The sequence below is a fragment of the Spermophilus citellus genome, assembly GCF_964194105.1.
Source record: "Spermophilus citellus genome assembly, chromosome: 12".
Lineage (NCBI taxonomy): Eukaryota > Metazoa > Chordata > Mammalia > Rodentia > Sciuridae > Spermophilus > Spermophilus citellus.
Window position 1 is genome coordinate 83,139,512 of NC_138198.1, and position 14,947 is coordinate 83,154,458.

The 14,947-nt window shown below is 41.5% G+C and overlaps 1 protein-coding gene across 1 annotated transcript in view; it reads right to left on the reverse strand.

The window, feature by feature from the left end:
- Positions 1-14,947, reverse strand: part of TMEM241 (transmembrane protein 241) — a 122,940-nt gene that overhangs the window by 76,512 nt on the left and 31,481 nt on the right. Inside the window, exons 4-5 of the mRNA XM_081262687.1 lie at positions 13,942-14,023; positions 442-519 (exon numbers count right to left, since the gene is read on the reverse strand). Coding sequence (XP_081118813.1) covers positions 442-519; positions 13,942-14,023 — 160 coding nt within the window. The remainder of the gene's footprint in view (positions 1-441; positions 520-13,941; positions 14,024-14,947) is intronic.

A 14,947-nucleotide genomic window follows, 5' to 3' on the forward strand; every position in this document is an offset into this window, starting at 1 on the left:
GTTTTTCAGAGATGGATTCCCCAAAGGTGAAGGGCTTGCTCTGGCTGGTATGAGATACAACTAGGACTGGAAAGAAAAGCTTCCCTGGCTGAGCAAATGCTCTGTGTAAAGCCCTGTGGGGCATTTTCTTGTGGTACCTGGACTAGCTGGGGTTGGAACTGCTACCAACCAGGCCAGTGGCAAATTCCTCTGTCTCCTGAGGTTCTGGTTCAACCCTGTTCTGGAGTCAAGCTGCATTCACACGAACAAACATTCCCACAAACATCTGATCCACTGAGCAATGTTAAAAGCAGGTTCCCTGCAATCAGTGACCACTGTCAGGCAGTCTTGACTGGAAATTGGTGGCGGGAATGGACACTCATTGAGGGCACTGAAAAGGAGAGTGTTTCTTAGAAATATAAGGCTAGGGATGTAAAACTAACGTTTTGCATGATCATTTACCTCTTTCCAAAAACACTTCTGGTAGCCACAGATGATAACTTCAGCCGCATTATGCAAAATGAGAAACACAGGAATGGCCTGAAAGAAAACAGAATAATAAGCATGGAAATATTTTCTCCGATCTCATAGTTACATGATTCTTGATTTTTTGTTTAAAAATAAAGATCTGTAGGAACGTCTGGCATTTCCCATAGAGCATATCTCCAGCAAAGACTCTTCTGCATACATTGGCGCTCTCTGGGGGGCATTAATCTTAGTAGGGTGGTTGGAAAGGCTCCCCCTCCTGTAGGTTTTCTCATCAAGAAACAGTTATTGCCAGGTGCAGTGACGTATGCCTGTGATCCCAGAGGGGCTCAGGAGGCTGAGACAGGAGGATCAAGAGTTCAAAATCAGCCTCAGCAAAAAGCAAGGCACTAAGCAACTCAGTGAGACCCTGTCTCTAAATAAAATACAAAATAGGGCTATGGACGTGGCTCAGTGTTCAAGTGCCCCTGAGTCCAATCCCTGGTACCAAAAAAAAAAAAAAAGAAAGAAAGAAACCGTTATTAAGCACCTCCCGTGTATCAAACAGCATTCCAGGTGCAGGGGACACATTACATGAACAAGGTGGACATTGCAAGGAATCCTGTCCCAAGTATGTGAGAGCTGAAAAAGGAACACACAGAAAGGCACAGCTGACCCAGGCAGGGACAGCAAGTCTTCTTGAGGAGATGAAGACCCAAGTCCAAGTGAGAACTGGACTCACACAGAGGCGGGCAAGTGTCTCAGAGAGAATAGAGCAGAGGCCCAGAGAAGCAAACCCAGCTCCTCCATGGAACTAGAGGAAATTGAGCATGAATGGAACATACAATAAAAGAAAAGCAGGAGGAGAAAAGGCAGAGAGGCAATGACAGGCCACATCAAGAAAGTAGGAGCATCCATGGGCCACAAGAACCACTGAAGAATTTTAAGGCAGACTCAGATATGAATTGATCTGCATATTTAAAGGAACTCGGGGAAAGGAGACAGAGACGGCTGCAAAAGTCTAGGGATACCATAGACTGAGCCTCCACCCCCAATATATCCACATCCTAATCCACGGAACTTGGGAATGTTACTTTATATGGCAAAAGAGGGGAGGGGGTCTTTGTGAATTTAAGTAAACAAGGAGATTATTCTGGATCAGCTGGTGGCCCTAGATGCAGGCATAAGTATCCTAACATAAATAAAGGAGAGTCTGATACACATAGTCAAGAAGCACTGGAACCCAGAGCCACTCAAGTGATGTGGCCACAAGCCAAGGAATGTTGACAGACACCACAGCTGGAGGAGTTGAGAAAGTTTCTGCCCTAGAACCTCTGCAGGGGATATGGTCCTCCAATGCCTTGATTTCAACTCAGTGAAACTGATTTTGGACTTCTGGCCATATGATTCTGTTGTTTTTAGCCACCCAAATATGTGGTAATTTTTTACAGAAGCCACAGCAAACTGATACAGTGACTAGATGGTAGTCTAAACTCGGTGGTGGCAATGAAGTTGGAGAAAAGTGGCCACATCAAGGAAATGCTTAGAAGATGGATCTGAGGAAATATATGGATAAATGGGACCAAATCTGCACCAAGTTAAAAAAAAAGAGGCAAAAATATAAAAACTATAACACAGTGGGCTATTAAGACATGCAAGGATCCATTGCACATTCACTAAGAATGACAGTCTCTCCTAACTTGACAGGTTATCTTGACAAGGTGAGGGGGAAGGAGTAAGGGAAGGGGTTCTGTTATTGTCTTCATTACTGATGACATAATGATGTTTCAAGGAAGGCAGAAAAACACCAAGAATAAGAGCACTGTTTTGGCATCTTTCTTTTGTGGAGAAAGGCAAGTATCCAGGCTGCAGTTCCCTGGTAATGTGGGGATAACAGCTGGGGCTGCTAGAAGGAGCCAATGAAATCACTTTGGACAAGGACCATGACCAGGGCTCAGCACTGTTCAGAAGGTGGTAATCACTAATGGGCAGCTCATCCCATTGTTTCAGCTCAGAGAATCTGCTTCAAGATTATGCAGCTCACCTCCTTGCGTTATCTTTAGAGAGGATATATATTTACCTTGTTTTTAAATTTTGTATGATTACTTAGCTTCTGCTCTATTTCAGTATTCTATTCAACTTTGCAGTATTTGTTTTTCTTTTTTAATTCTTTATTTGCATTTTTTTCTTGACTTTTAAAAAACATGTCTTTATTTTTCATTAAAAGATCAACTCAGGGCTGGGGTTATGGCTCAGTGATAGAGTACTCACCTAGCATGTGTGAGGCACTGGGTTCAATCCTCAGCACCACATAAAAATAAATAAAATAAAGGTACTGAGTTCATCTACAACTAAAAAATATATTTTTTTAAAAGTTCAACTCATGGGGCTGGGGTTGTGGTCCAGTGGTAGAGTGCTTGCCTTGCACACATGAGGCACTGGGTTCAATCCTCAGCACTGCATAAAATAAATAAGTAAAACAAAGGTATTGTGTCCATATTCAACTTAAATTTAAAAAAAAAAAAAGCTCAACTCATTTTGATTTTTTCTTTTCAAAATCAGAGTTTATTTCAATCTTTTCTGTTTTTGCATTTATCTTTTGTGCTTTTAATAATTCCTCTTAAACTTTTCATATTTTAAGTTATTTTGTATGTGTTTTAAGATGATTAAGGGAAGGGCTAGGATATAGCTCAGGGTTAGCCCCCTTGCCTAGCATGTGCAAGGACCTGGGTTCAATTCCAGTCCTGTTGAGAGCCACAGCCGAAGGGGCCCCAGCAAACTTCCAGCTGCCAGCTGATGATTGGCTCACAGCGGCCCCAGCAACATCTAGCTGATTGGCTCCTCTGTGGTGATGCTCATTGGAGATGCTCACTGGGCTGTTTCCCTGCCCTTTCAGACTGCCAGCTGATGATTGGTTCACAGTGGCCCCAGCAACATCTAGCTGATTGGCTCCTCTGCGGTGATGCTCATTGGGCTGTTTCCCTGCCCTTTCAGACCACGGAGCTGCTCACTGGGGGACTTCTTTGGCTCCGCCCACGCGACCCAGCCAATCGGCCTCAAGAGCAGGAGGATTGTGGGAGTGGGAGAGGCTTGGTGTTTGTGGGAGAGGCTTGTGGGAAGCTGGTGGTGGCAGTTGGGCTCTGAGGGTTTTTCCTGAGGAGCTGTTTTGTTTGGCCTGTGTGGTTATAAAAATAAAGTTCATTTCTTTTGACAAGTGGCTCCTGAATTGTGCCCAGCCAGACTGCAGCAAGTCCCACAAAAAAGGAAAAAAAAAATTATTAAAGGGCATTTTTTTAAAAGGTGGTTTTATCCATTAGGCCCATGTTTGGCAAGGTGGGCCCCAGGCATTCCAGTTCTTGAGAAGATGGCAAAGAAAGTCTTAGGTTAATCATGTGGCACATGAAAGTGTGTAAGCTTATCAAGTGAAGACCTTATTTGAAATGGCTTTTACTCCCTGGCTATAAAACCAATAATGAGTGGCTGCAGTTGTGGCTCAGTGGTAGAGTGCTTGCCTAGCACGTGTGAGGCACTGGGTTCAAGCCTCAACACCACATGAAAATAAATAAATAAGATAAAGATAGTGTGTCCATCTGCAACTAAAAAAAAAAATTAAAAATCAGTAATGAGATGAGATTTAGAACTGAGACCCTAACACTAGACCCACTCTGGACTTCAAAGAGGCTTAATTTTTTCAATTTTATGAACTGTAGACTACTCAATTTTTCTAGGCTCTACTTGGATCAGATTCTGGAAAACGATCCGTCCCTATGTGTAGAATTGATTTTAAAGCACACTAATAGTAGCTGCCAACAATGTGTTAAGCGTACGGTGCCAATGATTTATTTGCATTCTCTTATTTAAAACTCCTCCCAATAACTCCACTAGTAGATGTATTACTCTGATTTTTAAAGACAGGAAAACTGAGGCTTAAAGACTAAGCCTCTTGCTTAAATTCTCACAACTGGTTCTGGGAGAGCTGTGACTCTTGATTGCAAGCCGAGGCTCCTAGCCTTTATGTCATGGCTCTTAAATTATGTCAAGTCCCTAGTGAAAGCTTCCCGACTCTCCAACTGTCTAAAGTTCAATCTGATTGGTGTGTTCCAAATCCTGGCAGTCTGCTTATTCCAGTAATACTGGTACAATATAAAATGGATGAATCAAGTAAAATATATGCCATTTTTAAAAGGGAAACCTTCAACTACTGTTTAAATTTTAAATCTGAATTTCTTAATCCATTTTTCCAACTGAGAAGCTAGCAGGCATTAGAGATAGCCTACAATTGACCAGTTACACTCTCTGCCTGTACAAGGGGCTACTAAAAACAGTATTAAGCCAGGGGTGCTGGCATAAACCTGTGGTCCCAGCCACTCATGAAGCTGATGCAGGCCAAGCAAGGTGGTGCACACCTGTAATCCCAGTGGCTTGGGAGCCTAAGGCAGAAGGATCGTGAGTTCAAAGCCAGCCTCAGGAAAAGTGAGGCACTAAGCAACTTAGTGAGACCCTGTCTCTAAATAAAATACAAAAATAGGACTGGGGATGAGGCTCAGTGGTCAAGTGTTCCTGAGTTCAATGTTCAATCCCTGATAACCGCCTCCCCCCCCCCCAGCTACCGCCAAAAAAAAAGGGCTGATGCATGCAGAAGGATCACTTAAGCCCAGGCATTTGGGACCAGTCTGGGCAACATTCCAAGAACCCCATATCAAAAAAATGAAAAGGCAAAACAACAGTATCAAAGACTGCAGGCAACTTCATCAAGCTTTCTTGGCTTCTAATTGCACAGGTCCTCGTCTGAAGTATGTTACATTTGTTCAGAAGACCCTTGAGTAACTGATTCTTTAGGATATCTGCCATTATCTTTGTGGAGTTCGCTTCAGCAGGGACTTCTGTTAAACCAAACAAAAATTCTGAGAAATGATAACAGCAGTAGTAGTAGGTGAGACACATTGAATGCTTAGAACATACTAGACACTGATCTACCTGCTTTCACGTTTTTAAAATGCATGGTGACTCCACGAATGAGCTACTATTAACATCCCATCATACAAATGAGAAAACTGAGGCATCCATTCTGGTTCCCCTTTTTAACCTAAATGTCTACTTGCTGCTAAAGAGAACGGAAAAATAAGTATGTGCTTCCACAATAACAAGAATCTTGGAATGCCCTCAACAACAAAAGGTACAGTCATCCTTCATCAGGAAAAAAATGACCCAACATCAATCACTGTCAAGCTCAAAATCATCATTTCTGACATAAGTCTGCCAAAATGTAATTGGCCAATTTTGTCTACATTGCAGGTTAATTCATTGAATTACTTAAGGGCACAATTAACAACTAATTTATTCTTTAGAGTGCATTAGCTTAAAATTTAACATTTCATCTATGTGCTAATGCATTTTTTTTTTTTTTGGAATGAGGAGAAAGTGGTAACTATTCCTTAGAAATATTTCATTATTCTCATGCTTCTCAGATGGAATTTTGAAGTCTTGATTATTTGTTCAGGTGTTGAAACTAACCTAGGGCAGCGTTCTAGGGGAAACTCTGGCCTCATCTGCAGACATGGCCTTGGTCACTCTGCAGGGGTGTGGATGACCCTTAGTCAAGCAAGACCTGGGCTAGTCTTTTAATTTCTATAGAATGCCAGTCCAGCCAGGTATGGTGCCTCATGCCTGTAGCAACTTGGGAGGCCAAGGCAGGAGGATAGCAAGTTCAAGCCCAGCCTTAGCAATTTAGTGAGACCTTGTCTCAAAATTAAAATATTAAAAAAATTAAAAAATAAAAAAGGATGGGGATGTAGTTCAATGGTAAGGTAACCCTGTATTCAATACTCAGTACCAAAGAAAGAAAGCAAAAACAATTTAAAAAAAATGTCAATCCTATTTTCTTCTCCTTGGGTGATTTTTAAATATATAGGTATGTCCTTAATGTTGAATATGGAATAACTGCACTCTAGACCCCTGCTTAAAGTCACGCTAGTAACTATTGACAGTCCAATATTTATAAGAATTGTGTATGCAAGAAATAATGTTCCTGAGGAATTGTCTGAGGCTATCTGCCTACACTAGTATGGAGCCAGATAACTAGAGAGCCATGGTTTTTAGCCCCAGCAATTTTTTTCTTCTGTCATGTGTCTCCAGAGAACCCTAGATACTAGGTTATTGAGGGTTTTATTATAAGGACGGTATGGGAGAATTGCCCCATGAAGTCTCCCAGCCAATCCTCTATGAGGACCCAGGGAAACTTCCCTTCAGACCTGACAGCAAGGCATAGCACTGCTTTTCTTCAGCAATGGCTCTGCTCTAATAAGCACTAAGAGTCCTAGGACTTTTTATTCGGCTACAGAAAGCTGAGAGCTAGGTTCAAACCCCAACTGCATTTATGTCATAAAATATGGCATAAATATGCATTAAGTCTCTGAGGTCTCATCTGTATTTCTTCTAAAATCTTCTGCATGAAAATATTTATCTTGTTTTCATTATAATTATTTTTATAAACTATTATGTTAGCCAGCTTTTCATCACTGTGACTAAAATACCCAACACGAACAATTTAGAAGGGGAAAAGTTTATTTTGGGCTCAAGGTTTCAGACATTCAGTCCATGGGCGGCCAACTCCGTTGCTCTCGGCCCGAGATCCAGCAGAGCACTGTGGCAAAAAGGACCAGCTGGGAGTAGGGTACAAGGGTGCAGGGGGACAAGACACAATTCCCAAGGGCATGCCCTCAATGACCCACCTCCTCCAGCCACACCCCACCAGCCCACAGTTACCACCTAGCACAGGAGTCCTTTCAAATTACTAATCCATGAAAGAGATTAATTTGCCACTTATATTACAGCTCTCATAATCTAATCATTTCACTTATCTGAATATTAATTACTGCATTAACACAGGAGCTTTGGGAGGACACCTCATGTCCAAACTACAACAGCTACCGCACATCCTTTCTGGAAGCTATGCAAAGGTGTACAAATAAATGAACATTTATAAATTGATTTGCATGATATAATTTAAGTATTTGTTTATATAAGTATTTTATTTACATAAGAGGAGTTGACTGCTTTCTGCCCTAATGTACCTCCAGCACAAGCTCAGAGACCATTTCTGTTCTTTCTTCGTGTATCACATAAAGTAGCTGACAGGTTAGGGGCCTTGTTGTATGAAAAATAGGCATCTGAATATACCAAGAATTCCTCCAGTTTGGTAAAATGCAAATCCTAAGAGATATGCAGGGTATAAGAAAAGGTCTCAGGAGGCAACAAACCTCTGGTTGGCACAAAAGCCTACCCTGAAACGATAGGCTATTCAAGTCCTGGTTTCGATGAACTGCTATTTTTCTTACACTTCTACCCGAATTCAGTTAAACTAAATATGTATATTCCACAGCACCCCAAAGAGTGCTAGTGAAACCAATAAGAACACATTATCAGCTCCTTTTCATATAATCCACAAAAAAAGTTCTTCTGGGGATTTTAAATGTTTTTATTTCTTAAAATTGTGGTAAAATGTGCAGAATACAAAGTTTAACACTTTAACCATTTTTAAATGTGGAGTTCAGAGGCATTAAATACACTCACATTGTTGGACACCCTTCATTTCCAAAACTCTTTTCATCTTGTAAATCTCAAACTCGGAACCCATAAAACACTAAACACCTGCCCTCCCTTGTCTTCTCCAGTCCCTGGTTAAGTCACTCTATTTTCTGTCTCCATAAATGTAACTACTCTAAGTATTCCATATAAAATTGGGATTATTCAGTGTTTGTCTTTTTGTGTCGGGCTGATTCATTTAGTATAAAGTCCTCGAGGTTCATCCATGTTGAAGCATATGACAGGATTTCCTTCCTTTTAAAGGCTGAATAACATATCATTGTATGTGTTGCTGCATTTTGTTTATTTAAACACTGGTGGACACTTGAGTTGCTTCTATCTTCTGGATTGTGAATAACAGATGAACATGGATGCACAAATATCTCTTCATATTCCAGCTTTCAATTCTTTGGGGTATATATCCAAAAGTGGAATTGATGAATCATATGATAATTCTATTTTAAAATTTTTCAGGCACTACCATACCATTTTCCATGGCAGCTATATGACTACATCTCTGACAGCAGTGCCCAAGGATTCCAATTTCTCCACATCCTAACCCAAAGACAAACACTGAATAATCCCACTTATATGGAGACAGAAAATAAAGTGATACTTAACCAGGGGCTGGAGGAGTCAATGGGGGGTTAGTGCTTTATGGGTCCAGAGTTTTGAGTTTTACAAGATGAAAAGAGTTTTAGAAATGAATGGTGTCGATGGCTATTATTTTCTGGGTTTTTTAATACTAACCTCCTAATGAGTATGAAGTAGTGTCTCATAGGTTTTTGTTTGTTTTCTTGTAAAATTTATTTAATTTCCATATTTTTATTAGTGCAGTTTAACTGTACATAATGATGGGATTCATTGTTACATATTCATACTTGCACACAAATATTTCATAGTTTTGATTGGCATTTTCCTAATGATTAATGATGTTGATCATCTCTCCATGATCATTTATAAATCATCTTTGGAGAAATGTCTATTCAAGTCCTTTGTAGATTTTTTAATCAAGTTGTTTGGGTTTGTTGTGTTTTCTGTTTGTATGTTTTGGTACCAGGGGTTGAACTCAGGGGCACTCAACCACTGAGCCACATTCCCAGCCCTATTTTGTATTTTATTTAGAGACAGGGTCTCACTGAGTTGCTAGTGCCTCGCCATTGCTGAGGCTGGCTGCAAACTCACAATCTTCCTGCCTCAGGCTCCTGAGCCACTGGGATTATAGGTTGTTTGGGTTTTGCTGTTGATTTTTAAGAGTTCATCTTATAGTCTCTATAATGTTTCCTTATCAGAGAAGTAGTTTTCAAACATTTTCTCTCATTCTGTAGGTGGCCTTTTTACTTTGTTGATAATATCCTTTCATGCACCCAAGTTTATTGTTTTAATGAAGTCCAGTTAGTCTATTTTTTTTCTTTTGTTGCCAATGCCTTCGGTACCATAGCCAAGAGATTACTGTCAAATCCAATGTCATAAATATTTTCCCCAGAGTCCATAATCTTTTATAAGATTATGGGAAACACTTTTAGATGTAGCAAGAAGATAATGAAAATCTTGGGAGGGTTTTACTGAATTGCTGCCAAGCCCATGTTTTAAAAAGTAATCAGTGTAGATTGAACAAAGTAATCCTTGTAGATTGACTGAACTGCAACAGCCTTGATGAGAAAACAATATGAAAAAAGAAAAGCAACGCCTACTCAGCAGTAAGAGGAGGACAGCTTCTCCTTTCAACATCAACACTTAGATTCTCTCCTTTGTGGATCCAAGTTCCTTTATGTGATACTGGAACCAAAGGCAGAGGAGACCCACAAGTTCCATCTTGCTTAACTGAGTAATTCACTCCAAATGGATTTAATTATTGATGCATGTCCTTCATCAACACCTCCCTCCATCTCATCTCCACCCACAATGTGTTGAGTGGCTGCTGAGCTCATGGAAGAGACAAACCATGACAAGCAGTTAGGAAAGATCAAGTTCAAAGAGGTCAGCAAGAAAACCAATTCCAGCCCTGTCAAGGTGCCTTAACCAAGATTTGCAAAGTCTCTCCAACTGCTGACCCTGGCCTTCCCTAAGCAAGAAAATGGCATGGTTTGAGCAGCAGGTGAATCACCAGCACCATGGCCTCTCCCCAGCAGGCTCACTCATGTATGAATTTGTAAAATCTGTCCTAAACACTCACCAGCACAGGCTTTGAGACAACCCAGTCTAGGGGAGAAGACTTAAGGCAGAAAATTATAATGAAAGTGACAATGAAAAGTCAAAGTTGTACTGTCCAAAGACTGGCACTCATACCATCAGAGCCATCACCGCTGTGACGTCATGCAGTGCATGGGCAGGCAGGCCAGAATCAGCTGTGTCAAAGGGAGAGGAAGTTCAACATCATATGACACCCAAACTGGCAACACAGGAAGCGCCCAGCACATGCTTGACACTGAGAATTCACAGTGGCTGCGCCTGTGGGGAGCCATGTGTCTCTCATTGCCTCTCATCCTCCATTTGTCTTTAAGCCCCAGCACACAGTAGGTCCCAAATAAATATTTTCTCAATGGATAACCACAAAAATAATATTTAACTCTACGTATCATTTGTTTGTGAGTTCGAGGTGGAGAAAAATCCTCAAAGAACTCTTTCCACAGGGCCCTTGCAGAGGTCGCCTGGCTTCCTCCTGGGCGCTGCACATCAGAACAGAACTTCACGGCCTTGCCACATCACGGAGTCTTCATGGGAGAGCTACCTTGAAAGTGTTTTGCATAACAACACACCCACAGATTTTAATTAAGTATTTTCCCCCCAATTCCTTATGGATTCATTAAACTGACAGCTTGGCAGCAGCATATTGACGCCTGTTTTCTATCCAACACAAACTGTACCAATGCCTCATGTTTACCCACCCTAGGAAGCAACTGTGTAAAAACAAAGAACTTCAAAAACAAAGAAAAGATGCTGGATTGAATCCTTTTGCTAAAAAAAAAAAAAAAAAATAGTAAGTGTCTCCCACCCATCTTCCTCTCACTCTAATTGGGCATATTTGGAGTTGGGTTGTTTCCCTTGGTTCAAAGAGTTTAAATTGAGTGGCTTCTCTTTGCTGCTAAAGAAGGCTGTTCTTAGGTCAAAGTCACTCCACTGCTGGTACAGGAGAAGAGAAGGAGCTCACAGAACATGTAAATCAATGCACTACTTCCTTCTTCTGCTGTTAAAAAGCAGCAGCCACAGACACTCAATGAAACAAGTGTGTCTAGTGCTGAAGCTGATGTATGTCCTGGTGCGATCTTCTCACAGGTAACAAGGAGCTCAGAGATCAGTGCACCTGTGGATCACACTTCGAGAAACATTGTTCTAGGTTACAGGACTCCCCATCTACCTAAAGCCACGCTAGAGTGATATTTACAATGGACTTCAGCCCACCTCATATCCATGTCCCTTTTTTTGTTGTTGTTATGGTGTCTCTATTGAGAATCTGCCACACCCTCTTCTTCGTCTATGGGATCCAGGTGGGGATCCTCTATGGCCAGGGCTAGTCAATCAGTGTTCCCAACCTCTCCACCACCGCAGTTGTTTCAGGAAACAAGATCCAGGGCCAGCCAATCAACATAATTCCATCCTCCCAACTAGTTTTAAGATTAGGGATAGGCAATGGCTCTGACTGATTGAATCCAAGGGAAACCTGGAACTCATATAGGAACTACTAGTAAGACTGTCTCCAGTTCAGTTATAAGAAAGTAAGCCTAAGAGGGGATGGCCTGGCTGTGAAATGGGGCTAAGACAGAGAACAGAACTGAAAAACATTGAAAGAAGCTGTCATTGAACCTGAATCAAGCCACACTTCAGGTAGGTCTCTACCCTACAATTTTTATTTATACTGCTAAATTTCCTTGTTTAGACTAGTTTTTAAGCTTTCTAACACATGTAGTCAAAAGGGTCTAAAGTTATGCATGACTGCTTTTACTTTGGGCTTATTCAGTGGCACATGCCTGTAAACCCAGCTACTCAGAAGGCTGATGCAGGAGGACTGCAAGTTTGAGGCCAGCCTGGGCAACTTAACAAGACCTTGTCTCAAAATTAAAAATAATAATAATAATAATAATAATGGGCCAGAGATATAATTCAATAGTAGAGCAAGCACCCCTGGGTTCAATCCCCAGTGCAGAAGGGGGAAAATCCTATGCATTGGTCCTAAAGACACAAATCTGGAACGACAAAAGGTGGGGAGCCAGAAGAGCTGCCACTACCTGGGACTAGAGGCAGGTTAGCAAGACTTTCCACACCAACATCTCTTCCCGTGTCAGCTAACTGGTATCTGCCTCGCCCACCACTTGTTTGGTGATTATGAGAATCACAGAAAAAGATACAAAGGAAATACTCTGGAAACCATGCAAAAGCACTCTACGAACAGAAAGTATTATGAGTACAATGCCTTTCTCATTCAACATTCAAAATTCTGGCACCCATAATTATCTGGAGCCTAGGAAAAAGTTTTAAAAGCCTTTGAGCAACGATTTTTTTTTTCTACCAAATCCTCTCTGTTGTAGAAGATATGCGCCCTCTGCTGGACAAAGGGTGTAAAGTGAGGCAGCAGATACATAGGAGCCCCACAGGCCTGATGGAACCCAGACGGAAAAGCAGCTCCATATTCTGGGCTGAGCACCAACATGCACTGCAGGTCAGTTCTTAGGCCGTCCCAGTAAGTTTCTCCCACTGTATGTATCATTCCATCTTCTCAAGCTTATGAATTAAGAAAGAAAAATGATGATTTAATTTCGAAATTACATTCTCCACTGCTATTTTGCAACACTGTTATCCAGTTAAGTGGATTTTGTTTACTTGTTTGTTTTTACTGTTATATCTGAAATCTCAGGGACTAATATAACAAACAAAATAAAAAGAATTCTTTTGCAAAGTCATTTTTCTGAAAGTCAGAACACAGACATTTTCTGACAAAAACGGCAAGCCAGGGGTGGTATTTGCCTTTAATCCCAACCACCTGAGAGGCTGAGGCAGGAGGATTGCAAGGTTGAGGCCAACCTGGGCAATTTAGAGACTGAATCAAAAATGTTTTTAAAAGGGTTGGGGGTGCAGCTTACTGAAAGAACAAGCCTGGGTTTAATCCTCAGTACCATAAAACAATAACAACAACAACAAAAAAAAAATAGCAGGGTATTAAAAGGGAGCAGAAAGACTGGGGGTGTGCCTCAGTGGCAGAACACTTGCCAGGCAAGCAGCCCTGGGGGTGGGGGCAGACATTAATGCCACTCCTGATTTTTATGCCACCTTCCATCAATGATGGTTTCTCTTTATGACAACTAAATTTTTGGAATTCTAAATAAGGGATCTGGAAGCAGCTCTGTTTTTCATAGTTCCTACATTTGAGGAGCTCAGTACTGGGGGGAGAGGGTGGGAAAACAGAACAGATCATTTATTTTACTAACATCCCCATGTACTAGGTATCAACTCTGCACCAGGCATTTGTGTCCATGACCGAGGCCAGCATCCTCTGCACCATGTTACCAATAGGCAGGGTTCAAGTTCCTCAGAAGCAGGGAGCAGACTAAGCCCCCACCCCACCCTCCTTCCCCCATAGACAACCTAACTCAATCAAGTGGAGAGCTGGCCTCCACTGAAGGCTGTGGAAGCAAAGCCTGTTGCTTCTCTTCTGCTTTTCCCCTGAATGGCTCCATCCTTGCAAGATAAGCTGGCCCTTTCTGATTTTCAGATTATTTTCAATTCAGTGAAAGCAGGGGTAATGTCCCATGTTGGCTCAGACCCAAGACTTGTTCTCCAATCTAGCTTTACCATTACTAAAGCTGATGCTTTGCCCCCAACCCATGGATGAGACGGCTGCCACATGCAGTATGTTAAAAGGCAAACGGGAAGGGGAGAGAGGGGTCATCCCTCTCCAACCCAATCTCTAATACTCACCAGTCTGGACAAAGCCCTGGACCCAGCATAGATTATCCCCACAAACAGAATTGAAGCAGGAAGCCAAGTCAAAACATCAGATCTGAAAAGAGGAGGAAAAGCCACAATAATATCTTTGCTGCTTTATGTTTTTTTTTTTTTAAAAAAAAAAAGGTAGTTGGTGTCAGAGGCACCAATCCCAGCCACAGGGATTGTCTGAATATCCCCGATGGACTCCTTAAGTGAGATGTGGTCTTTATTCATTGTGAGAGCCACAGAGGCAGACATCCTTTCTATAGCCCTGTCATTGTGCCAACTATCTAGCACTATTGACCCCACAGTTGGAAATGGGAGAGGGCTTGCTGCAGACCAGGAAAGAAAACAAATCTGATTTTTTTTTTCAAGGCTGGTGATTTTAATTTGGTCAGTAAAATTATAAAAAGACTCTTTACCTAGGATATATCACACAGTTCCATGGAATCACAACAAAGAGAACCACTAAAATAAAAATAATGAATTTTTAAAAATGAATTCTAGAATTTCTGCAGGGTGATCATATGTTGACTTCAACCATTAACCTGGCATTGCCGGAATTCTGTTTCAGGAAATCTTCAAGGACTTCTGAAGGGTGCATTTCTTTGATTCAATTGTGGACATACCAGGAACTGCTTTTTCATTACCGTGTGGAATCTTGTTCTCCTCAAGAAAAGCAAAATCCTCATTTTACATACAATGCATTACACTTAAGGTTGCAACCTGCTTCCCTCATCTGTTAGAAATGCGTCTGATGCACTAATTCAGGTTCCCAAAGTTATCCAAAAGAAACCGCATTTTCAGCCTCTGCTGCTGTAGTGTTACAGCAGACCCCAGCTGCCTTCCAGTGACTTCTCTCCAGGTTGTCTTGTCAACTGGAAGAATGAAAAACCACAGACAAGGATACATGAGTATAAAAGAGTAGGACTTATCAAAGTGAGAAGAAAATAGAGCTTCCCCAGGGAGAGACATAGCCCAACAGGGACTGTAGTTA